Raw genomic sequence first — 26,050 nt, forward strand, 5'->3', positions numbered from 1 at the left:
AATGACATAAAAGATGTAAAAAAAAAAAAAAGTGTGTTAAATCAAATGTAAGATGAAACTATTTTATTGCACTTTCTAAAGAATAGACCATGTATAACCAAGATATGATGAAATTCATGAAATCAAAGATAAGAAATCTCTTTAAAGACTTCAAGACCTTTATTCAAAAGTGAACAGACGAGAACGGGGCAGACAGAGGAGGGTGAAGATATTCTGGTGAAGGTCTCAAAGTCAAACTGTACCCTCACTGTATGTGAGCTGTACCCTGCCGCTGACATCAAAGTTGAAGTTTAAAAAAAAAAATTCCGCCACAATGTGTGAAACACATATTCCCCTTTTCTTCTTGCAAATCGAATTAGTTATGTTCGCTTTTGACCAACGCATTATTGTCATGATTATGAATATTAGTCTATCTACGCCATCCTCGGTGGCATGCTTTTGTTTTCAGTGGCACAAACGGGCCTCCATACCTCCCCCATAATGATGCGTAATTTTCTTGAAACGTTTCACATTCCAGTGGAGCGTAAATGTCACAGGCCGGTGCTGCGTTCACTGCCCCCTCCCCCTTAAACCACGAGGCTCCAGTGTTGACAGGCCGATAACCGCCCAGAGCCACTCAGCGTCCAGCTCGATGCCAGACAAAGAGCGCTCTCTCTCTTCCCACCGGCTTCAAACTTCGCCTGAAAAAAACTCCTCCATTTTTAACGACAATCGCTTTTTAAAAAGCTTTATTTCTTTTTTTCGCGTTCGGATCTCCGGGTGTTGCAGACAAAAGAATAAGGTAATTTCTCTCCCTCTCTCTCTCTCCTCGCAGCGCAGGACAAACCAAACAGACCCCGCCTTCGCTCAGATTGTCAACAAAGGGGTTTGACAAGCTCGGAAAAGCCCTGCCCCCATGTTTCCATAAAAGGATGATTTGGCTTCGCACGGCCAACAATCCAACCCGGGGTAACCTTTTCTTTCCACCATCCGCTTCATATGGTGCGCTGACTTCCTCCGGTGCTGCGAGAGAGCGGAGCTATGATGGCGGAGCGCGTACAGCCGCCCCCGGCCAAGCGCCTCTGCTGTAGACAGGGCTACGGCGCGACATGTCGGCAAGGCCAGCGGGCCGCGGGGGCTCTGTGCGGCGGCTCGGCGGCCGCCCAGGGCGAGCCGAGCCGGACCCAGAGCCCGGAGTCTCTGCTGGACATCGCGGCGCGGAGAGTGGCGGAGAAGTGGCCGTTCCAGCGGGTGGAGGAGCGCTTCGAGCGGATCCCGGAGCCCGTCCAGAGGCGGATCGTGTACTGGTCCTTCCCGAGGAGCGAACGGGAAATCTGCATGTACTCGTCGTTCAACGCCGGCGGCGGCGGCGGCGGCGGAGAGGAGGTCGGAAGTGGCGGCGAGAGCGCCGATGAGACGCGGCTGCCGTTCCGACGGGGCATCGCTCTGCTGGAGAGCGGCTGCGTGGACAACGTACTGCAAGTCGGTGAGTGTGTGCGTGTGTGTGTGTGTGTGTGTGTGGGGGGGTTGGATCAGCACCGTGGGGAAACAACGGGATGATCGTAGTGGGGATCGGTGATCCACGCACACAGATAAAGTGACAGGAGAGGGGGGAGAAAAAAAACGAGACAAAGGGGCTTTAAACCGGCTGGGCGCATGAATGGGAATGTGTGGCCGGGGCATTTAAATCCTGTTTAGTTCAGGGCCGGTGGGAATTTGAAAAGCTTCGAAACCAAGCCGTGGCTTCAAAGCTTCCCCCCACTCCAGAGAGCCCACTGCGAAACTTGGCCACAATTCAAATAAACACCTCGGATTTACCGTACGTGACACAAACCCGTGTAAGCAACGCATAGCGAAAGCTTCCAGTGGGCTTTCAGGGTTAGCTGTAGTTTTATTTCTGACCCCCATCACCGTCTGACATGTGAAAATCAGCATTAGACAATAAATGTAAAACTACTGAGTAATAAGGGAAGTGTGCAGGGCGGGTCTCGGATGACACATTAACATTTGAATGAGTTGTTCTGTTCGGTGAGAATTAAAAATGCATTGTGGCTCCGTCCGTCAGCGCAGGACGGTTTGGTCAGCGGACGCGGGGCCGCGGCGCTGAACTGCGGACAAGTCAAATATGCTCTGTTTGGGTTGTAAAATTAGATCTGGGGAAGTGCCTGGAATGTTTCTAGCGCTCAAGTAAACGTCCTCTCCTTCCTACCAGGGTGAGAGGGGGGGGGGGGGGGGGGGGATGAGACCAAGCCCTGGGGGTTATCATATGTCTGCTTGTTCATACCTCCCTGACAGCGTGTGGAACAGGAACAGACACCTGTGCGCTTGTGTTTGACAACTGCAGGCGTTCAGTGGCATGAATCAGAGGTGCTTTGTGTGTACCCCCCCCCCCCCCCTCTAAGAAAGCAGGCAAGACGTGTGTTGTGTGTTTCACCAACACATTCACGGTGCCCATAGCAGCGCAGCTCTGCAAGGAAGCAAGAGTCTCTTTTTATCTATTGTTTTTTTTTTTATAAAGTACTACTTTAAAAAGAAAGTGGGGGAGGAAGAAAAAAAAAATAGCTGCTTTGTGTGGATCTGGTTTGATGACATAACAGGAGTGCAGCTGATCGGCTGGCTGCCGGTTGAAAGATTTCAAAGAGAGAGATGCCCCGACCAGCCCTGGGGTCAGAGTCAGAAGGCTAGAGAAATGTATCGGTGGTGATGTTGCTTATTTCCTACGCTTTCTGTTGATCGGGTCTGAACCCTTTTTTTTTTCTTCTGTTTAACGCGCCGCCATCCTCGGGTTAGAGCCAGAGGGTCCGGACCTGAGGAGCAGAAATATCGGCATCGGCCTGGAAAAGCTTGATCCGTGCGTCTTTCATGCCAACAGACTCAGACAGCCTTTGAGTTTCGTCGCGGTCCGACCCGGTCTGAACCCGTCCGAGCCTAAAGTGAGGTCAACAGACCTTAGGACGGTTTTGATTAAATAATTTATGACCAAACAAACTATTTTTATGTTGTTTTATAGATAATCCATCATCTGATTGCCCCCCCTCCCCCCAAAATAAATGCAAACCATACGGCCAGCTCACGAAATGAGACTATGTGTAATATTTAAAACATGGAAATATTGTTTAAACAATGAACAGTTTTCTTAAATGCAACCACAGTTTCATACATCTCTAAATGCGTGATATGTGCGGATCGATTCATTCCAAGCTGGACCCGTATCACGTGATGTAGCGTGACGCAACGGCTGATTTCGCGCGTTGCAGCCTTCTTTCAGCCAGCTGACCGGCGGCGTGCAGCAAACACGGCGGGGGCGGGGCGATGAGTTACTCTCTAAACTCCGGCGCCTTCTCTTGCTTCTCGTTTAAAGGACTCTGAGGAGACGTGGAATGACTGAAAACTAAAGCAGCTCTGAGCCCATAGCTCAGCGTACCGTGGTACCGACCCATTCCTGATCCCAGATTATATTGAATTGCAATCCCAGCACCGTCATCACGAAGGACCGCTAGGATGCAACAAATGATAGGCTGCTATATTTTCTACCTGCAGCCGTGCTCTGCTGACCCCGGCCTCGGCGGCCACACCCGCACCAGAGGTCAGTGCGTGAGCCGGCGGTGATCGGGCAGGACGTGCGGATGATGGAACATCGATATCGTCGTCGCAAACGATCGGCCACGATACGCCGTGTTCCCAGAAACAGAGAAACGTGCGTTAAAAGGCGACCCTGCGTCGGCGCATCCGTCTTCCAAAGAGGAATAACAGTAGTCCACAAACACAGGGAGGGCTTCTTGGCTTATTGGACTCGGGCCCGGAATGTGCTGGAATAACAGAGCCAGGGAGTGATAAATAAAAGATGTAATCTCCCCACGTGTGGGCCGCACCGGAGGAGGGAGGTTTTCTCACAGCAGACCTTGAGGAAATGAACCGGCACACATGCGCCGCAGGCGTTCAGCGAGCCCCCCCCCCCACAACAAACGCTCGCTGCTAATCAGCGCCGAGATACGGCCGGCCGTGTTTGCCTCGCCGGAGCCGGCGGGGCAGCTTCTCCGACCCGAGGCCCGCTTCGTTCCCCCGGCGACAGCCGCCATCACCGTCTGCAGCCCTGTTATCGAGCTGTGAGCAGGAAGCGTGCTGCTCCTGAGTCATCCATTGCTTTTTAAATGAACTTTGGAGCAAAATAAGACTGTTTTCAATCTTGGGGGTCAAGATGTTTCATAGCTCAGATAACTGAGGAGAAACTGTGCTTCAGAGGATAATGTCCTGAAAAGGTTCAGAGTTAGAAATGATCAAAAACGTCAGATCAGGAGCTCGTTTCAACTTTAGAGGGCCTTCCGTCTCCAGCAGAGGAGGGTGCTCGTCTGGCGAGCCGCTGCCGCAGCAGCAGCAGAAGCAGCAGCAGCAGCAGCGACTTTCGTGCTCTTGTCTGATTCGGTTTGCGTTCAGGGTCACGGCGAAGAGACACATCCTGTGTTTGGAGCATCGCAGGGCAACATCTGAAACCAGTGAAGCAGAGAGGATTCAGAGCGACGGGTTTCTGTGGCGCGGCACTGTCAACACCTTTTATTCTGAGCCTTACATTGTGTGGCTGTGTGTGTGTGTGTGTCACGGGTAAAAGTATTCACACCTCTTGATCCTTTTCTTGTTACACCCATAGACCTCCGTGTGTTTAATCAGGATTTTATCTGATAGACAAACAAAGTAGCGTGAATTAGAACCCTTGTGGGGGGTAATGTCTCTACCAGTATTTCGCACCTAGAGCCAGAAATTGGGCCTCTTTATCCAATCTGACTGAGCCAGACCTACTATGCACAGAATAGAGAGCTGCTGTGAACAGAAGTCTTCAAGTCTTGCCACAGACTCTCAAACCGGACTTTGACTAGGCCATGGTCAAAGAACATGAACCTATGGGGTCCTCACACCCACAGGTCTCACTGTCCCGCAGTTATTAGATGGTAAATCTGCTTCAACACACCTGAATAAAAAAGCAGCTCATTAGCAGGACTCCAGGACTTGATTGGATGCTGAGGAGACCATTTGATCGATTCTCCCCGGGGATTGGAGCCGGCAGTTCGGCTCAACGGTCAAAAAAGTGGGAGTAGTTGTGGAGCTTTTAAGGTTGTTGCGTTTCAGTCTCAGGAGACCAGCGTGCAGGTTTGTTTTTTGCAAATTTTAACGCCAGCCTGGCTACAATGTCCATCCTCGTTGCAGTTCGTAGAAACGTTTAAAGGCCGCCGCCAATCGTTTGCTTCCCATTTACCAATCATAGTAAAATGCATGCAAACGTTTGAATTTTCCGCCCCGTGGGAGACAGTTGGGCTGAAATGGGAGATCCAATGCGTGATTGCCTGTTGGCTCCGTGTTCAGCCTGTATGGGACGACCAGGGAAACAAGTATGTCCGCTAATGTTGTCGTCGGGCAACTGTATCTGGGTTTTGTCTCGGTGTGTCAGTTCTCAAGCGCACAGAAAGCTGATGGTGCATCTGTCGCTCATTTAGATGCTCACTTTACATCCAGGGAAGTACAACAGAACGCTCTCTACTGGTCTGGACATTGAAAATATTCTTGGTATACACACACACAAAACAGAATAGTCTTCCACAAATTAGAAACCTGTTTTTGTTACAGATGCCACATTATCTGCAACAAACATGAGCAGGTTGAAGCTCCCCCACCCTCCAACCCCCCCGTAATTAAATGCATCACTTTGCATTGAGTTTTTGGAGAACAGTATGCAAATGAACGGCGTCTGCCTGCCGAAATAAAGACAAGCTTCCCATGAAAAGCCGACGGCTCGTTTATGAGAACGTCTGCCAACCTGGAGCCGTCTCCGCCGACGCGTTTGCGGGCGCAGTTCATACGTGACCGCCGTATAGTGTGTTGTGAGCTTCATCTGAATTATAGGTGTGAGCTGAAGTATAGGCTGCAGTGATGACAGTGGCAACGAACATGGTTATTTTAGTAGGGAAAAAAAAAAAAAAAGGCCAGATGTAAACATTATATTTACCCGGGCAGGACAGCACACAGGCTTCTATACGCGGGGAGCAAACATACGGCGTAATGTGTTTGCCACCCCTAGCTGCTCCTCCGTCGGGTCACGGTAAAGCCGTTTGCACTTTAGAGAAGGTCAAGGTTGTTCCCGGGCTGCTCCTCAAAACGGGAAAGACAAGAAAACACAGAGCTCCCCGGTCCGTTGCTTCGGCCAGGCTCTGGTTTTCCAGTAGGTCCTCTGTACGATGTTGGAAGCGACACCGTGCCGGTGAAATGTGCCCGGAGCACTTCTGTGAGGGCGACGTCTTAAGGCCAATGCCGTGATGGAGGAAGCACCACCATGTCGCCAACCGTCTTCAGTCTGAGAGCTCCTTCATTGGTGTTGTGTCGTACGAAGGGCTACCAGTACTGACCTTTTGAACTACAAATTCAAAGAATGCAACTGTGAATAAACAGGAAGAGTAACAGAATAAAATAAGGTTTAGATGCAGCTCACTGGTGGATTGTGCTGTTTTTTTTTAGAACAGGCTTCGTGGGCGCCACATGTGGCCCTCGGGGGGGCTTCTTGGTGCCCGCGGACACCATGTTGGTGACCCCTGATGTAGATGTTATGGGCACCTACTGGGGCGGCATTGGTGTTTTAGCGTTGTGGATAAAATATTTCAGTTTAGTTCACATAAGTGCTATAAATGCACTTCGATCACCATGGTGATGGGTGCAGCTTTTACGACACCACTCCTCCGTACATTTCAAACTTCTATATGAACACTTTATCTTTCTGTTGAACATTTGTTATTCAGATTAATGTTGTAAGATACTGTGCTGACTTGAGCAGTTTAAACACACACACACACACACACACACACACACACTGAGCTCTACATGAAGGCTTAAGGATTTTTTTTTGTGCACTGATTACTGCTTCTCATCTGCAAGTTTATAAGAAATCGATGAATCGGCGTGCGCCTACTGAATCATGCAGAGAGCTCTGAGAGGGTGCCGAGGGACGACCTCGCTCAGCCTGTCAGCTGGTTGGCCAGCGTTAATGGTGTGCATGTGTGTGTGTGTGTGTGTGTGTGTGTGTGTGTGTGTGTGTGTGTGTGTGTGTGTGTGTGTGTGTGTGTGTGTGTGTGTGTGTGTGTGTGCACAAGGCTCGCCACGCTTTGCTAGATCAATTTTTATCGGCGTAACATCAGGCGCGTGCTTTGAGAGCGGCTATTGGCGAAAGCTGCCATTTTGAAAAATGGTTTTGCATTACTGCAAGCATACCTGCATAAAATTAAAATAATAATAATAATAAAAAAAAAACTCGCATGGTGGGTGTAGATCTGCAGCTTTGTTGCTGGTCAGGAAAACTTGGGAGTTCTGCCCAGTTCTTTTCCAGTTCTTTTTGTGTCCGTCTGGATGAAAGTGTCCTGGTTGACGTGCTTACTGCTGTTTGCTTTTCATTTTGTTAACTATATTTTTTGCTGCAGTTGATAAAAATCCAGACTACCGATGATACTGATGGATGAGGTGTGTCTTTAAGATTGTTATTTTTTTGGGCACCAGTGATCAAACATTTAAACTTGTCAAATTTCTTCTTTTTTTTTTCTTTCTTTTGGCCTTATTTATTAAAAAATGGTTTTGAAAGTTGTAACAATTTAAATGAGCTCATAACGGCCCCTAAGTGGTTGGCCTGTCTTCCCACATACATGCGCATCTTTCTGGCCTGCATTTATCTGCCGCTTGCCTCCATCATTAACCTTCAGCTGGCAGAGGAGGTTCGCCGCAGCAGAGCGGCAGATGGAGGGGGGGGGGGGGGGCTCATTTTCTATCGTTGCCCTCAATTGGGCCAATAAATCGTGATTTGTTCTTGAAGCTGTTCTCATGGCATACCATGCCGCATGATGGTGCTTTTTGTTCCTCATTAATAATCCATCCATCATTTATCTGTACCAGCCTTATCTTTGCAAGGTCATTTGGTGGCCTATCTCTAGTGGTCATTGGGCGAGTGCCGGGGTACGCCCTGGACAGGTCGCCAGTCCATCACAAGGCAACACAGAGACACACAGGACAGACAATCATGCACACACACACACACACACACCTAGGGGCAATTTGGAGAGACCAATTAAGCTAACGGTGATGTTTTTGGACTGTGGGAGGAAGCAGGAGTACCCGGAGAAAACACGAGCATGTACAGGGAGAACATGCACACTCCATGCAGAAAGACCCCAGGCTGGGATTTGAAACCTTCTTGCTGCAAGGCAACAGTGCTGCCAACTGTGCCCGCCTCAATTAATCCAGCTACCATTAATTGACACGATTTCTTATTTGGGGAGAGAAAAAAACAATTTAATTTCTATTGAGGTGTCTTGCTTCTCCTGCCCAGTGATGGTGATGTTTTCAGGTTTTAAACAAGAGTGGCTGGAAGATGTTATTGTCGTCATATATTGATGTTGAAGTAAAGGAGAAGCTTGAATAAGTGGAAACATTTGTAAAATAATAATAATAAAAAAAACTCAAGTAAGCAAATCTCGTCAACTGATTAGTATCCCTTACGAAAAATTATTTTTGAAAAAACTTGGTATTTAAAATGTATTACTGTTTATACCATTAGTAACTATTTCCTGAATTATTTAAGATTTTGATTGCCGTGCCAAGGTTTAATACAGTTGGAAGGTGTAACAATACACTCAGCTGACAAGAGAACACAATGTATATTTACTTTAAAACACAATAATAGTGTTTTAAAGAATGTGTAAACAGTGTATAATCCAGTGTAGTTCATATATTAAGTTTTTCATGTTTGACTCATTCTAAGCTCCTCCTGATGTCCAAAAGCATAGCCAATTCTTTCCTTTTTGTGGTTTCACCGGTAGAATAAAGTTTTCAAAAATACCAAAGTAGGGTTTTTAAAAGAATCTCTGTTCAGTGCAGAACGATCCAGTTCAGATTTGACCAGCCTTTTAAAGATTAACTTGGATTAAATGCTCATCCGACTCAATTAAAAACTGTCTATTAACCTTTTGATTGATCGCATATAAGAAGCTATGAAGCAGGGGCCAACTTTAGCTTTGTTAGCGGCTAACGGTTAGCCAGTTGCTGTATTCTCGCAATGCTTAGAGATCTCACTCTCACCGCTAGTTTTAGCTAGCGGTTGTTAGCTAGCCTGAAAAGAAGTCTTTATTAGTCGACTCTGTTGACATAAGAAGGCAACTCAAGCACTGCTTCCTTTCTTACTTTAAAGCAAGAGTCTCAATGTTTAAAATTTACGCCACACACCGCCATACATAGGATTTATTTCTTATTTTCATCAAAGTCACTTGATGACAGCAACTAAATGGCGCTGTGTGTGGGAGACTTCACTTGGTTGAGCAATGTTGTGGCATTTTAATACTGTGCCACCTTGTCACACCCCTTTTTTTATAGTTTTATAACTGCTAACATTCCTGTCATACCATTCCTTCGGTTTAAAATGTGTTTCAGTAAAACTCCTGGAGAAGGTCCCGTATTGTGACCCAGTTTCCCCAACTGCATGGGGCATAGAGTACTTAGAGTACCTGTTGCTACGTACTGCTTATGGCCACCTGAGAGAAGGCTAAGGCACTTTCCCTTGCCTTATGGGAAGCCATCTCAGCCAGAACATGTAGCCTGGCTTGAAAGCCTGTTACATAGTCCGCGAGAACCGAGAAATTCGTTTTTGTTCTTGAGGTGGGAAGAACAAAGTTTGTTTTGGCTCAGACTATTCATACTTCACGAGAAACTCAGCTGCTGAACTCCTAGAAAGTCCCGCCCATTGTAGCATACATCACACACAAGATTGTGCCAATTTGACAGACGACACAACAATACCATGATACCAGAGATGGCAGTTTTCTAATTAACGAAGGAAGAGCAGGAGGAGAACTAAACGTTTGAAGCAAAGGAAGATTCCTTGTTGGGTTTTTTTTTTGGGGGGGGGGGGTTGCGGTCGCTGAAGAAATGGGGAAAACAAGTCAACACCTGTTGCTTGAGATGGACGATGAAAGATACTTTTCATCCTTCATGATGTCGGCCAGTCGTTTTCACGGCCTTGTTGGTCGGATCACGGCACACATCCAGCATGCACCAACAGACGGTATGCAAATCTCTTCCCAGAAGACATTAGCGGTCACACGCCAAATAATAATAATAAAAAAAACATTAACATTTCTGCTTTTCCAATTTAAACCCTAGGGCAACACAACGATAGGCAGGGCAAACAACCATGCACGTACTACGCAGCCAAGGGCAATTTTTGAGTAACCAGTTGACCTAACATGTTTTTGGACTGTGGGAGGAAGCTGGAGTACCCGGAGAGAACCCACGCATGCACAGGGAGAACATGGAAGACCCCCAGGTTGAAACCAGGGTTTGAACTCAGGGCCTTCTTCCTGCAAGGCAACAGTGCTACAAACTTCACCTCTGTGCAACCGATCACATAATCAGAACTTTAATATTAAATTTGTTATTTTAGCAACAGTAGGAATAATTGTTTAGTTTCAGTTTTTTTTAAACTATTTTAAAAATAGTTTTAGTTGTAAAATGTGTGTAAACACAACATTTTCTTTATATATATATATATATATATATATATATATATATATATATATATATATCACTGAGCTATATAATACACTGGAGTGCTAATCACCGTCTGTTTGAACGAGTCGCTTTGAAGCCACCAGCCGCCATATTGGTACTCCTTATTTCCCCCCAGTAACTAGGGAATATGTGCGCTACAGCATCGAATAACGAGGATTTTCTCATGTTCAGGGGGGGCTTAAGACTTTTAAAATGTCAAATGCCATATACTTTTATGTTATGTTCTAAAAATATCAAGTACTGAGAAAGTCATGTGCTGAAATATTTTGCATTTTATTCATTTAAATATATATGTTTAACATTTATAAATATATAAATAACAATATACAAAAACATATATTTACATATGTGTATACATATATATACATATATACATATACACATACTTATATATACATATATATATATTTGATATGAATAACATGTAAAATATTTCAGCACCTAATTTCCTAGTAGTTGATAGTGTTAGTACATCCACTGACTGTAGAATTACCTGTGAAACGTTTTCACTCAGCCAGAAAACTGCTTGTTGTTGCAACCAAATCCTATGGGATTCTGTGAGAGTAGGGAGTAGCAAGATGGCGGCCAGTGACTTCAGTTTTTCAGCAAAATCAGCACTCCAGTGTATTATATAGCTCAGTGATATATATATATATATATATATATATATATATATATATATATATATATATATATATATATATATATATATATATATATATATATATATATATATATATATATAATTTATTTATTTTCTTTTTTTTTTTTATTAATCAAGGTTTTCATACCGTAAGCATCTCATACAACATTATGCCCATTATAAGGATAAATTGAAGTTACCAGGGTTTAAAAGCTACGGTTAGCTGGAATTCTTTTCCTGCTCTTATCCTTGAATTTCTGAAAATTCACTGAATTATTGCCCGTCGCATTGTGCAGTGGTGTCTTCTCCTTGGCGCTGTCAGGGGAGTTTTACCCAACTTCATTGCAAGTCAAAGCCTGTCGCCCTCAGTACCTCAAGGGAACGGGGGGGGGGCGAGGGGGTCCAGACCTCCACAGCTTGGCAAACAGAGCATTTGTGGTAATAACAGATGACGTGCTTTGAGTGTTTCTAACAAAGTACCTTTTTTTTTTCTCCTGCTCTTGATGTTTTTTGTTCCTTCTGAAGGAGCCTGTGGCGACTGATGCAGGCTGAAGGAGAAGGCAGAGCCTTTGTCTTTGAAGAGCAGGCGACGCGCCTCTCCCAGCCTGCATGCTTATCAAATGCTGCTCATGAGTAATGCTGGCCTTATAATGGGAACTTAAAGGTGCCATCCATCAGAGGCTGCTACCCCAGCTTACTGCAGAGCTTGCTAATAAAGACCGATGCTCCCTTCATTTCTGTATGCTGTGCCTGCATCCGTATCTATCCAATCACGCTTTTTTTTTCTTTTTTCTATGCAACGTTTGAACGTTATCTGGATTATTGTACAGGTTTACAGTATCTTTAAAAAACCGTTCAATGTAGATTGTTGGGATTTTACCTTATGGACAAACACAAAGTAGTGCATAGTTGTCAAGTGGAAGGAAGATACTACGTGGTCTGCTTTATGCATTTGTATTGGAATTACATCTGCATGGATTTTGGAGTATGTCTTAGGTCCTTTGTACCCATCAGGATTCTTTCTCAGGATTGCTGCACATTAAGCTCCATCTGTCTTCTAGTACATTTTTCCATCTAAGTTCTGGTTCGATCTGTAGATGTCTACGTCGGCTTTGTTCTATCTGATGCCGCAATCATTTCACATTTCTACTCAGAGTTCAAACGTATCCCGTCAGCGATGACTTTCAGCAGTAGGCCGTCACGTCCCGTTTACTCCAGGCAAACCCAGCCTCGACTTAAAAAGTAGAACGACAGTAGCGCAGGTTCTGTCACGAGCAGAAATTCAGATCTGATCTCGGTGATAGTTGTAACAGAAGCTGACTTCATGCTGTCTGGCAGTAGCAGCCCTGGGTTGCACTAACGCAGGCTTTTACCTCAACCTGCACGTAGTTTCCACAACCGCCTGTAAAACAGGGCCTGCGTTTCTTTTGTTGAACGGCCACTTTATGCTGGTTTGGACGGTACATTTGTGCGGAAGGCGTAAAGAAGACAAACGCACCTATCAGCACGCTTCCTTCCTGCGTGTGAACCTGCTCTTCCAGCAGATAACGCTCCGGCCATCTGTTGTCAGTGTTTATCCGCCTGCAGAGAGAGAAGTTGCCACTGTGTTTGCGTAGCCAAATTCACAAAGTGCCCCAGACGTTTTCTCACATAATGTACACCCACCGGCTGCTTTCATGGGATCTGCAACCATCGGGGATCTCCTGTCTGCTTTCCCTTTATTATTCCACCTCTTTTGCATGCTCCACCTTAGCACTTTTGTTCATATCTGCAATAAAAAAGCAAATGATCTTGTTCTCCTGGTCCAACCGTAGCCACAGGCCTTTGCCCGTCCTTCAGCCCGGGGTTTTGTGTACGTCTGACTCAGACGCTCGAGTGCCTCGAAGCTTCAACAGTCCGGGATGTCGGAATGAGGACGAGTACGACAAGATTTCAAAGCTGCTCCTGATTGTGTTATTGTTGGTTTGGAGACCTACGGGCAAACTGTCGCTGGCACAGCGAAAATGTTTCCTCTGAACTACGCCGTATAAATATAAAACCACTTCTACTTTCTATCTTTTCCGTTTCGGCGTCATTTGGATCAGAAAAACAATAGAAATATGAGACTTGCTTTGGTCCATGAATTTTATGGCCTGTATTGAAAAGCCTGTAAGTAGATATACACTGCAAAAAGGGAACTAAAAGTAAGTAAAATTTTCTTAAAATTTGTATATTTTTCCTTGATTTGAGCAGCTAAATAAGATTACTTGCCAATGGAATGAGAATTAGCTAAACTGCACTTGAAATAAGATGATAGAGATGAATTGTTTTTATTTTAAGTACAAAAATCTTATTCCATTGGCAAATAGTCTGATTTAGCAGCTCAAATCAAAGAAAAATACACTTATTTCAAGAGGATTTTACCTACTTTTAGTTCCGTTTTTGCAGTGTAGGGCCTTGCAACATAAAAATCATGAGCAAAATGATTATAAAAGGCATAAAGATAAGACATCAAGTTGAAGCTAAGGTAATACAAAATGTAAATTACAATCCGGTTAAGGTCTAATGACTCAAAGGAACACGGATGAAAAGGTAAACAGTTCCCAAGCTGCGAGTTTTCAACCTTGATTGAAGAACGAGCCCTGATCAGCTGACCTCTGGGTCCCGGTGGTGACATACAGGCCATAGGGCAGAAACGTTTTAAGGTCCGGCTCCACACAGAGCCATAAAAATCCAACTCTGAATGATAACCAGGGTGCTTTTATGAACTGGGAGCCGGTGCCAAGAGATCTGGAAAGATCTGACATGGGAGCGCTTGACAGCCTATAGTCAAAAAGCTATGCAGATGCACTTTGGACGAGCTGCAAGTGATTGAGTTTTTTCAGTGAGGCAAATGAAAACTGAATTACAATAATCTGTGTGAAAATAAAATCACGATTGATTTTTACGAGTTGATTTCACGAGTGGATAATCTTGTTGGTTGGACCCAGATTCTTAACAATCTTGGTTGTTGTCTCCTCCTTGGTAAATGATCAAATCCCAGCATTTTATATGCGCCACAAAACTCTGTTGGAGGGATGTTTTTGACTTGCATTGGGGTTTAGAATTTGTAAGTTTGAATGTCATCAGCAAAGAGGTGAAAGGACATTTGTGATGGATCCTTAAACGTGGTCTAAGGGATAGAAAAGAAGCACAGATGACACCAAACTAAGAGCCAATTGATGAGGCCCTGCTGATGGTTTTACCCTCCAGTCTTGTCCTGCTGTAAAAACAAACCCAGAATCTATTCATTTAGCCTCAGCCTCTCCGACCTAAACTCTGAACATCTTCTGGTAAATGATGAGATTTCATAACTAACACCATTTTAGGGAAGTTCTTTTTAAATGTTTCAGGATTTCATTACGCAGTCCAAAAACAAACACTGAGTCTTACTCGGACTGCTTTTCTTGGTACTGATGGCTCAGCGGTGACTGTAACTAAATCCTTCTTTCTGTTTGACATGGCACAGTTTCTCTGTGAGCTTCTACCGAGGCTCAGCTGACGATGAACCCGAAACCCTAACGATGTTCGTCGAATCAGGCTGACTGATCAATTGTTCTCAGTAGCTCCGCGCAACACTTCAGGGATGACACAAGCTCTCACAAGCCCTGTAAGCTCATCCGGTATGCACAGCCGGGGCATGCCTGGCATGCGTCTACAAGTTGAGTCATTGTTTTTATCGGTTCTAAAGATGAGTAATCTGAGGACATATGACGGCAGGTGGTTTTAAAAACCGCATCAACTGTGCTTTAAAGCAGTTTAACCTGGGAGGAGTCGTGGGAGGGGTAATTGGATCAAAGTGTCAAGTGGCACGCCGAGTTTCAGAATAAAGGAGGAGATATTAAAGAGTTCATAATCTTTAAATATTGGACGTGGCAATCACCCACTACTGGACTGAACCTTGATCCAAAGCTGTGAAATGAATGCAAGTTGAAATGCAACGATATACCAGGTTCTAGAGACAGACGATATACAATTTTGGGATTCAGGAGAATGGGATCCATTGAGATTTTAGCAATGCATGTTGGGAAAATCAAAAAGATCAGTCAGTGTTTTACAAATCCCAGAGTGCTAGGGTTGTAAAGGTTGCTGACCCCTGACTTAGCCAGTCCTGCTGTTCTACCAGTACACATTTACACCTTGTCTGTCATTATGTCAGTAGGTTATACCTTAGTGGAATTTAGTTGCATGTCTGGACCAGTGGTCCTCAATTGCAGTCCTCGGGTGCCGGTGCCCTGCAACTTTTGTTCCTCTGCTTCAATACAGTCAAATAATCTGGTCATTAGCAGGACTCAGGAGAACCTGACTGCATACTGAGGAGGTAATTCAGTGTGTTGGACCAGGGACACATTTAAAAGATCCAGTACAGCGGCCCTGGAGGACCAGATTTCAAGACCACTGGTCTAAACTATATGGTTCATTTGAAAGGGTCTTAAAAGTCTGATACCGAAATCACATATTTAGGCTAGAAATTAAGAAATGTGCTACGATTTGCAATTCAAAATTCTGGGATAACTTATGTCCTTCAATTTAATAATATTTACTTATATAAAAATAAACTTTACTCGCTTAAATTGGCATGATCTCCTCAGTAAGACTTTTTTATGTATTTATTTATTCATTTATTTTTTATTTTTTTTAAGGATGTCGGTCCCTGAGCCTGCTTTGGTTTTCTGCCCACCCAAGTGGCTTTTACGTCCACTGATTACAAGTGATAGGTGGGACTAGATAGCTCAACATTACGGTTTTTAGGTTTCATCCACTGGAAGTTTTTTAATTATTCAGAAGTTTTTTTTTTTTTTTTTTTTGCTCTACAAAGTTCCAATTAAACACACGTTTCTCTTTGTCATTTCTAATTACCCTAAATGTTACTGTAACTGTACCAAGGCCAAAGGTATTGTCAATGAAATGGACCAAAAACATAGTATTTGAAGGTTGATTTGCTTTGGCAAGCCTGATAGGTTAGAGGTCATAAAATTATTGTTATTAAATAGTTGCGTATCATCCACACGCAAATCCAATAAATTAGGAAACCCCATTTCACCGTGAGGTCATTAATGACTCCAGATGGGAACATACATATATTTACCATCACCGTTTTATCATTGTATCCATAATGGTGCGATTTAAAAGTTAAAAACTGGCCAGTCATCGTCTCCATCAAAAGAAAAAAACGACCCAACAAGACTTCCTTTTGTACCACAGATTGTCTGTCAAGTCCAAAACAATCCCCTTCATCTTTATAACATCCATGTTTAAGGTAAATGGTTTTATGTGTTTCAGTGAATAAACCTACTGTCCGCCACAGATGGATTGTTTGCTTAAATCCCCACATATTCATCCTCAAACATGTTGGCTTAGGAGTCGGGGAGGTTGAACAGAGGCCCTGTGTCCGAGTTCTGACGGACAGGAAAACCGCGCGTCAAGCTGCCGAGTCATGTGGCTGCTGAACAGGAACGTGACCCCCAGGTGGTAAATGAGATGGTTAGCAGGTATTCAGTCAGGAGCTGATAGACAATGCGAGACAAGAGAAGCGCGGATCATTACTGACTGATGAGGGAGTCGCGTTTATCTCCCAGTCGGGTCACGGCGGCCCCCAGAAATGCGAAGCAAGCTTGTTTGTCTGTTTGGCCCAAACAGAAGTGTGAGGCTGAGGGTACGACGCCCCGCCACGACACGGCGAGAACCGTGGTGAGGAGGAGCCCCCCCCCCCCGTCCCAGCGCCGCCACCACACGCCCTGGTGTGACACCGAAGGAAAACATTCTTTCCTCTCGTACAGGCACGCCGCAGGACTGGCAGTTTAACAGACGAGAACAAGCCGAGCACGTTTTCAGGCTAGGCGTCATGCACTTCCAGTGTCCATCAGAGTCATTTTACATGCTCGGCTCCATTAAGGCCATAAAGACTCGTTTGTGTGAAGGCACAAACGAGGCGTGACGTCACAAACCGCACCTTCACGTAGCTTAAGGTCCTTTTGTTTTGTTTTTTTTTTTTTTAGAGGAAAAAGAAAACTGAACAAGACAACACATGCATGGATTGTTTTCTAGAACAAACACCCAACAGGAAACCTGACATGTTGAGACACTGAACAAAAACTCAACGTTGCAGTCAGAGGTTTCCATATATTTAATATAGGCATAAATTAGGTGAAACCTCTGAGTTTTGGTGATTTATTTAAACAGTTCCTTTGCCAGGACGAAGTGATTGCAGGACATACACCTTCAATTTATTTCATTCTATTTTTATTACTTTATTTATTTTTTACTGAAGCGTCGATGATTGTGCTAAAACTGTCTTTGCAGCTTTTACATCCACGAGGCAGTAAAAGTTGACGGCAGTGACGGACGCTGGCCGGGCTGATCCGAGGATGTTTCTGAGCCCCGCTATCGATTCTTATCGGCAGGCAGAGAAAGAATCAAATAGATTCTCCCTGTCTGGATGATTGAAACGTCTTACAACAACACACGGGGCCATTGCACATAGACACTTGTTAGTTGGGAATAACAACCGTCCGTTTTCTTCCTTCGTTTGGTTGATCACATAAATTCTCAACAAAATACATTAAAGTTTTTGACCTAATCAAAAAATAGATCAAGGATGTGAATAGTTTTGCAAGGCATCGTATCAGCGTCTCCTTTTAGCATCTCTCTAAGGTTTACGTCCATGGAAAACCTCCTGATCCAAATGGTCGATGGCCGTGCCACCCTGCCTCTCACAGTATTGTTCACTTGTGGAGTCTGTCATCATTCACGGATCAGTTGTTTACACTGTAAAAATTTTCACTTTTTAATCGCACGTGCCATGAAAGGCACCCAATGGCTGCTTTGAACAGTTGAATTTGGATGCTGTCGTCTAACTGAACCCAGAGTCTGCTAAAAAAACAAATTAGCAAAAATCGTTGCGTTTCTCATGTTTATCCTACAGGAGTCACCGAAATCCGTCATTATTTGTTCGCGGTAATTTAAGGCAACGATCCATTGAAAATGAGACAAAGTTTTCTGCTTCTGTTACCATATCTACAGGATGATGTTTTAATACCGATCTCCGTGTACAACACACGAGTAGAAAGGCTAGGAACCGTGTAATTCCTCTGGCACACCACTAGCAGGCAGCGCGTTCACTCGACATTGCTCAAAAAGGCGCAACCACGACATACATTTCTGAAAAGCTTGAGCTCAAATATAAATGAAAATATGGACAGATGGCGAATTCCAGCTTTTGCTTCAGCATTTTAAAACCACACCTTTGGAAATGTATGCGGACATGCGCATACATTTCTATTGATTGCAGTCGTACTGTGTGTGTTTGTGCCAGCCAGGGCTTCCCAATACAGACAGGACCCGTTCTCCTCTGCACACGACAACGGAGGCCGGGATGTTTCCGAATCCTTCCGCCCTGGAACTTGTTTTGAAATATTGCCGTTGTCGGAGAAAGCGGTGATGTTGCGTTGTACGCAAACGGCAGAGACACAACTAAACTTTCCCGTTTTAACCAACAACAAAAAAAACTTTACCGTGTGCACAGGCCCGACTAAATAACCATAATCTCAGGGCGCAGGCACAGATCTACTTAATAAGTTGAAGCGCCACATTTCCAAAGCTAGTGAGGTAACATTCAATGTGTACTCTTGGCAGGTACGGAACGGTTACCGTGCCAAGGTACACTGAGGCTTAAAGAAGCAGAAGTCCTGCAGTTTAAATGTCCTTATAGTGACATGCAAGAGAAGGCGCTGGAGGTGTTGGAATGTGAAGCACACAGCAACACACTGCTGCCTCTTCCCCTGCTTGTTGCTTCGCGCTGCTGGTCAGCTGGCCTAAAGACGCCTCATCACACTTCCCTTATACAGACATATAGACTAAGTTGGCCGTTTGGAAACATTTTCAGTTGTGGAAAACATCGAGGGTCTTGGTGTGGAGACCAAAGGACCGCTACGTATCACTCTTGTTATAGAGACATTGTTTTGAAGCCGCAGCGGGCAAGTCACGAGCCTGTTGTTTTTACTCAAAGTGATCCTACTGTAAGAATCTCTTCCAGATCCCTGTTTAGCTTTGAGCTAACTCTATCCACTCAGAGACACACGCAGTCACTCGTTTTAGCAGCGTTTGCACGCCGAGTTTAAGCCGGGTTATTTTGGATTCAGCCATGATGTAAATAATTTAGAGCGTTGCATTTACGGTACTATTTTTGTTTGTTTTATTCCCCTTCTTGCTTATCCTTCAGAAGTTTCTGCGCCTGGATTCTAGACGGGTTCGTGACCTACTCTTGTCTCTGTAGCCATCCTAATTTTCACAAGCTGAAGTCAGTTGAGGAGCAGTCTGAAACTTTGCTGTTACCGTACACGATTCAGAGAATATCCATTGCTTATGTCATGGAAATCTGTATTCAGAGTTAAGTAGTCAGATCAGAGTGTGAGCGAAGACTGAAAGCTTTTATTTGATTTCATATTTTCATGGGACTCTCGGGCTCATTAGCAACGGGGCTGCAGCTCCGTGAGCAACTCTGCTGAGACGGACTCCATCTCCAGAGTAGGAACAAATGCATTTGGAGAGGAGAAGCTCTGGCTGGCTTCCTGATAGTCCTCAGAGGCTAAACAAATGACTTCCACTGAGCACACTGGGAACTAGATAGCACTCAAACAAATGCTTTTAAATAGGAAAAGACAGTGAGGCGAAAATCCTCCTCTGACCCTTTGGAAGCCGGCTCTGAAGCCTCGGATGGCTGCTATTTTTCGCTGGAGCACAGGAACACTGACGTTAAAACCCGTGAGCCAGTGGCAAAGATGGACTTTTATTGTTTGGGGGGTGGTCGAGGGCTGTCTTAGGGGAGTCCACAGACTATGAGAATGAATTTGTTTCTCAATCATCTGCAGTTCAAGTGTATGTACTGTATGTATGTAAAGCACAAAGGAGATGAGATTTGTGTATGTAATTAGCAGTTTATTAACAATGTAACAAAAATAAAACTAAATCTATGGCACTACTTGGCACATACCTTTGAACAGGTATCGTGACATGAATGAAAATGAAGTCCCTCACTCGCTCCCTATGAAATGATAATCCTATTAAAAAAAAAATAAGCCAGTCATGTCACTCCAAGCATCAATAACAATTGCCCAACGTTAGGTCCTCGCTTCCAACCTCAAAGTCAGGGCAAATAGACTGTAGCTGTACTGAACATTAAAACTTTTCAGCAATTTGACAAGCTGGCATCTTCCCATTACATAGAGCAGGCTGGTTTTCTGCTGGTTTCAGTCAAATCAAATTCACAATACTGTACTACCTATGATCAGGAGGGCTCTTAGACCTTTATTTTGGTCTGATTTATGGTACAAATATACTACTAATACTAATAAGAGTTGTAAGCTGTTGTTTTTTATTTTTATCTGAGTGACAACACAGTGAGCTGCTTCATTTTCAGACCCATTTAAAAAAAATTAATATTCTTAAAAAGTTTATTTATTTTAGTAACTCAGTTCACTAAGTGAAACACATTATATAAATTAATTACATGCAGGGCAATGTTTCCAAGCCTTTATTTGGGATGACTATCCACTTACAGCTAAAACATGACGCATGACATGACAAGTCTGTTTAATACCTGCCTAAAGGTTGCTCTTCTCAAAAGGTACGTGTAATCTGACAAACGAGCCTCTTTGACTATGACTGTGTAGTATGGGCGGTTCTAGACGGGGGCCATTGCTCCTGTAGAACTGCTGCTGGCCCCTCTTATGGCCCAAGACTGAAAGCCCAATACTAAACCAGGTTCTCGCCAGTGTATTTCCTTGAAAGATGTCAAAGTTACGCTGAAATTAGACTTTTATGTTCATTTTTAATGGGCTAGCTAACATTAGCTAATATTAGCTTGACGAACAGGCCACGCGCGCACCTGCCGCCAGTCATCCACCATTACGCAGAAAAAGAAATCCTGGTGGATTGATTGGTCCCTTGGACCAGCTTCATATTTTACCTTTACAGTTTTACTTTAACAATGATTTAAAAATGAAGGTGTTTCATTGTTAGCTTCAGCCATATTGTGATAGGATCCCTGTTTTTATCTGTTAGATCAGGGGTCTGCAACCTGCAGTTCTAGTGGCTCTGACTCTGTAGCTCACTTAATATATAAAAAAAAAAAAACAATATTGCCCTTTTATTTTTGTTTCATTCTTTTGTTCTGTGCCCCCAAGAAACAAAGCAATGGCTCAACCCTGGCGCCCCTGGTAAAGGTGGTCTTGAACCGCCACTGGTTCTTGACCACACAGGGTGTGGTAAAGGTGGGTTCCTGTTTTTTTATTATTTATTTTTTTCCCCAGACAAAGCTAAAGAATTTCTGCCTGCTAGGTTTTGAGGAAATCTTTTAGCTGTGTAGTGCTGGGGCAAAGTTTATTTTCCATAGTTCTGTTACAGAAGCATTTGGATGCTACTGTATTGGATTGAAGGATCTGGAAGAGATAACTGTCTCCCAAAATCATTTCAGCCAACGAAAGGCTACATTAACATTACATGGCCTGGTAGGCTTTGAGCTGAGCATTGATTAGTGGTTCCATACTCTGAGGACAGAGCTGTAGGGGACTGCTTAAGAAGGACACAGATTGACCCAGTTCACTCAAATCCTCACTGACCTCATTTTGAACCTGCAACAAGGTGAATCCTTCATCTCCCTGCAACCCCCTAACCCGTCACCTTATTATCTGTGGCTCCCTAGCGTAGCTGGCTGTTTGGTAATCACTGACCCCTACCTGCACAGAGACCTAATTGCCACACAAAGAATATACATTTACATACATTTTTATAAAGAGTGAAATGAGAAACAAACAACAAAAACAATGCCTTTCATTTCCAGAATTAGCTGCTGGTGCACAGTCGACAGCTAATTTGCAGTTGGCTATAATTGGCAGAACTTAGGTAAATTAGTTAGCTTGAATTTATCCCTTTAAAAAAAACAAAAAAACAAAAAAAAAAACTACATGATAATTGCATGGCAACGTTTTTAACATTGCAGAGCTAGAAGCCAACAGTGTCAGTTTTTTCTATGTTGTTGTTTGTAGAAATGGGCATGGTTACCACCATCTAGGTAAATCAAGGTTTTAAAAAGTTACAGATTTTAAGAAGCTCAAATTTTCCAGTGTACCGTTCCTTGGAGTAAAATCTCTACTGTGATGCCCAAAAAAAACTGAGTGGACAGGAGTTTTCTCCAGCTGCATCAGACATAGAGTAATGTGGCTTTGCCCCTTCCCCACCTGTTGCTGCTGATCAGCGGGCTGAAATAAAGCCGCACTACTCTCCTGTTGCTAGTAAGACAAGAAAATTGGGTTGTTTGGAAAAATTTATGCTCAAAAACAAAAAAAAAACAACTACCCTTCACTCATATAATGGTAGTAGATGTTATAAAATGCTGTTGGCAAGCTACAAGTGGCACCTCTAGAAAGCAGGTAGCCCAATAATTGTACACTAAAATCAAACGGACTTGTGATACTGAAGCAAAAAAGGTGTACTGTTCTGAGCAATAAATACTTGAAATCTACTGTGAGGATTCCAAATAAATAAATGTTATTGATAGCATCATTCTAATTGTTAGAATTCATGTTGTGTTGTTGTATCAGCGGCAAGAATCGTTGTTGCTTTTAAGGTTTTAGATGGGAGCAGTTGAATTATATTTTATATTTTAGCTCAAGCTTTTTGTATAAACTGGGATAAGGGTATTTCTGCTCAAGCTCATCAGACCATGTGGATGTCTTCCGGCTCATGCCAGATAGAAACATGGTTAAAAAAAAACAATTTGCGCTATTATTATCTCGGTGTTCGGAACCAGTTTACGCTGGATGCGTAATCAGCTGTATTTCCTTCAGAGCCAGTTGTGTTATTGCCTAGAGTGCATTGTCAGTGTTGTTGGGAAAGTGTTTTCAGTTACCTACTGGGGATTGGTTTCTTTTAAGGTCTCAGATAGCATCCAGGATCGAGATCTATTATGGCTACTAGAAGTGCATGCATGTTCTCTTCATTATATCTGCAGCCATTAGTTTCGTCAATGGACAGAAATACGTTGGAATCACCCGTACCAGCTATTATCTCATGCACTTCCATTTTCCTTCTGACCAAATTTACCTGAACCCAGCTGCCTGAGTCAGATTGTGATTAGTCAAGCATCACTATTGATTGGTTGTTTACCGCTCCCTCTTCCAGCCCCAGAGGCAGCTCCGTATCTCCATGGGAGAGAGATTAGCTTCCCCATTGTCACCAAAACAATAACACACAATGCCCACATTTAAACACACAAAGCACTGCTTGGCTGAGAAACTGTCTCTAATGCCTGCCCAGCCAGCTTTGGGGGCCTCTGGCATAACTGCAAATGAGACGTAAAACACGCAGGAGCAGAGTTACAGTGTTTGTGTTGCATGTCGTGTTTAAACAGGAAAAGAGCAGTGTAAATTGTGCCTCCCAAAACAATCTTTCTCTTTGTCACTTCTAATGTTACTTGTAAAGATCCTCGTATAACTCTCTTAAAAGGCAATGCATGTTTATTTATATCACTTTTCAGGAGCTAGACAATTCAAAAACGCCTCAAAACACTAGTAGCGACTAAGCCTGGGCTGTTTGTCGTTCTGTGACAGTATCACCCCATAAATGCACCAGAAAGGGAGAAGAAAGCCTACAGCAGTTGCATGGAGCTAGTGGTGTCTTACCTTCATCCTCAGAAGTTGGATTTTTCCATTCTCCAGTCAGAGATTAAAGAAGAACGTTCCCTGGAGTAGAACGTCCAACTGGGAACGTTGGAGCTTGCCATGCAGCCACAACTTTTGCATCCAATATGGCGGCCGTGAATAATGAATATTTTGTTAAAAATACAGGGTTTCTTTAAGCACTTCTTACAGGCCATCCCATTAAACAGTGTCCAAAGCACTGTGCCATATTAATCTGGGAGAGCATTTGGTTTGGCTTTGAATGCATAGAATAATTTGTTATCAGCTTGTATTGCTAATAGTTCTCATTAAAACAAAGGTCAAATCCCATTGCTTCCGTCTTGCAACTAGGAAGAGCTGATACCCAGGTAAATCAAAAGGGACAATTACACCGTGTTGCATTTTGGTTTTCTAGAGGTTTGGATTGGTTATTTGCACAAAAATGCCAAAGGAATATATCAAGATTGCTTTGCCCTCTGGAAACCTCTTTTAAAGACTACTGGTGTCCTAAAATGTCATAGATTTGTGAGTGCGAGGCCAAAACAATTTAAAAACCCTCTACTCATCTACACCTAAATACTGTGTTTTACAATGTCATAAACATATCAATAACTAATTGGCCAAGGACTAAAGGAAGATTTAAATAACTGAAAAATTCCTGACCATTATTTTTAAAAACTTGACATTTTACCTCAATTGCTAATTCAAGGTCAAGCCTAGTTAACCCGGTCAGAGGTCCTCTCCCCAGTCCCCAGTCCAGCTCCCCTTTGCACATAATTCAACACATATTGGCTTGCAAAAATGGGATCCACCTTAAACAACTGGGTATCACCGAACTTTGCACAGCGGCAAAGTTCACATACATTCATGATCTATTTTAGACAGGATGGATGTGTAGTACATGTGTAATCTAACATGCACATGGGTGATAAAAAGAGAGGTGGCAGTGTGCACGGCACCATCGGCGTTTCACTGCCCCATCTCGCCCTTCTCCCATGTATCTGAACAGACGCTGCATAAATTCTTAGACTTAGACTTAGACTTTCTTTATTGTCATTTTGTATACAAAGAGTGCATACAGAACGAAATTTCGTTTTCACACAGCTCAGAAAGATTGCAGTAACTCTACAGGATACCTTGCAGTGAATTACAGTACAGGATAAAGTGCAGTGATAAATCGCAGTCACTTACAGGATAAGTTTCAAACAGTGAGTTGGAAAGACATTAAGCTGCTTCACATGCGCCAACAGACAGAGCCTGAAACAGCAGCCTTCACCTGGAACTGGACGTCTGCAGCGCACCTAGAGATGGAGGGATCGTACCCAGGTTTCTGAACATGACAGGGCTTTTTAAGTTGCAACAAGCCTCGGAGCTACTCACACAATGAATTATTAAAAATACAGGGTTTCTTTAAGCACTTCTTACAGGTCATCCCATTAAACAATTCAGTGATTTTGTTTTTGTTTTGTTTAGTTTTTTTACCATAAATATGTTAAAATCATACTGAAAGCAAACGTACTAGACAGTTGAATGGACAAGTTGATTATTTGACCTGTCATAAAGACGGGTGAGGCACTGTCTCAAAACGAGCTGTATTAATAAGTGAACATCACTTTCTAATATGATGAGGACAAAACAGGTGTTATTAGCCCGAACTCCAAGTATAATGTTTGGCACTGCTCATCACCTGAGTAGTGCTTCAGTGCTGTGAAGCATAAGGGTGGCTGCGTCATGCTATGAGGATGAGCGACTATTCTACGTGTACGGTAAGATGGAAGGGCCTAATATAGAGATTCTGATGGAAAACCGGCCGCAGAGTGTTGGGGACCTCATGATACCATGACCGTTCACCTCCCAACTGGACAGTGGCCCAAAGCACACAGGCCAGAAAACAAAAGGGCGGCTTCAGAAGCAGCTTGTGAATGTCCTTGAGTGATCCATCTCTGGAAAGGCCTCTGGAAAGAGCCAAACAAGACGGATGCTATCCGCCCAACATGGCAAAGCACGGCACGATCTACAGAGTAGAATAAGAAAAAAAGTGTTTAGGTGTGTAGATATATCAAAGTTGACTTGAGGCTGCCAAAGGGGCTTTGAACATCATAGAAAAAAAGGCTGTCAATACTGATGAACCTATTATGTTTACATT

General features: G+C 43.7%; 1 protein-coding gene across 1 annotated transcript in view; it reads left to right on the forward strand.

Annotated features, from left to right (window-relative positions):
- Positions 1–580: 580 nt before the first annotated feature.
- The window catches only part of zswim6 (zinc finger, SWIM-type containing 6), a 60,565-nt gene continuing 35,095 nt past the window's right edge, over positions 581–26,050 (forward strand). The window contains exon 1 of the mRNA XM_012869657.3: positions 581–1,465. Coding sequence (XP_012725111.2) covers positions 1,021–1,465 — 445 coding nt within the window. The 5' untranslated portion in view covers positions 581–1,020. The remainder of the gene's footprint in view (positions 1,466–26,050) is intronic.

Source organism: Fundulus heteroclitus, chromosome 8 (genome assembly GCF_011125445.2).
Source record: "Fundulus heteroclitus isolate FHET01 chromosome 8, MU-UCD_Fhet_4.1, whole genome shotgun sequence".
Taxonomy (NCBI): Eukaryota; Metazoa; Chordata; class Actinopteri; order Cyprinodontiformes; family Fundulidae; genus Fundulus; species Fundulus heteroclitus.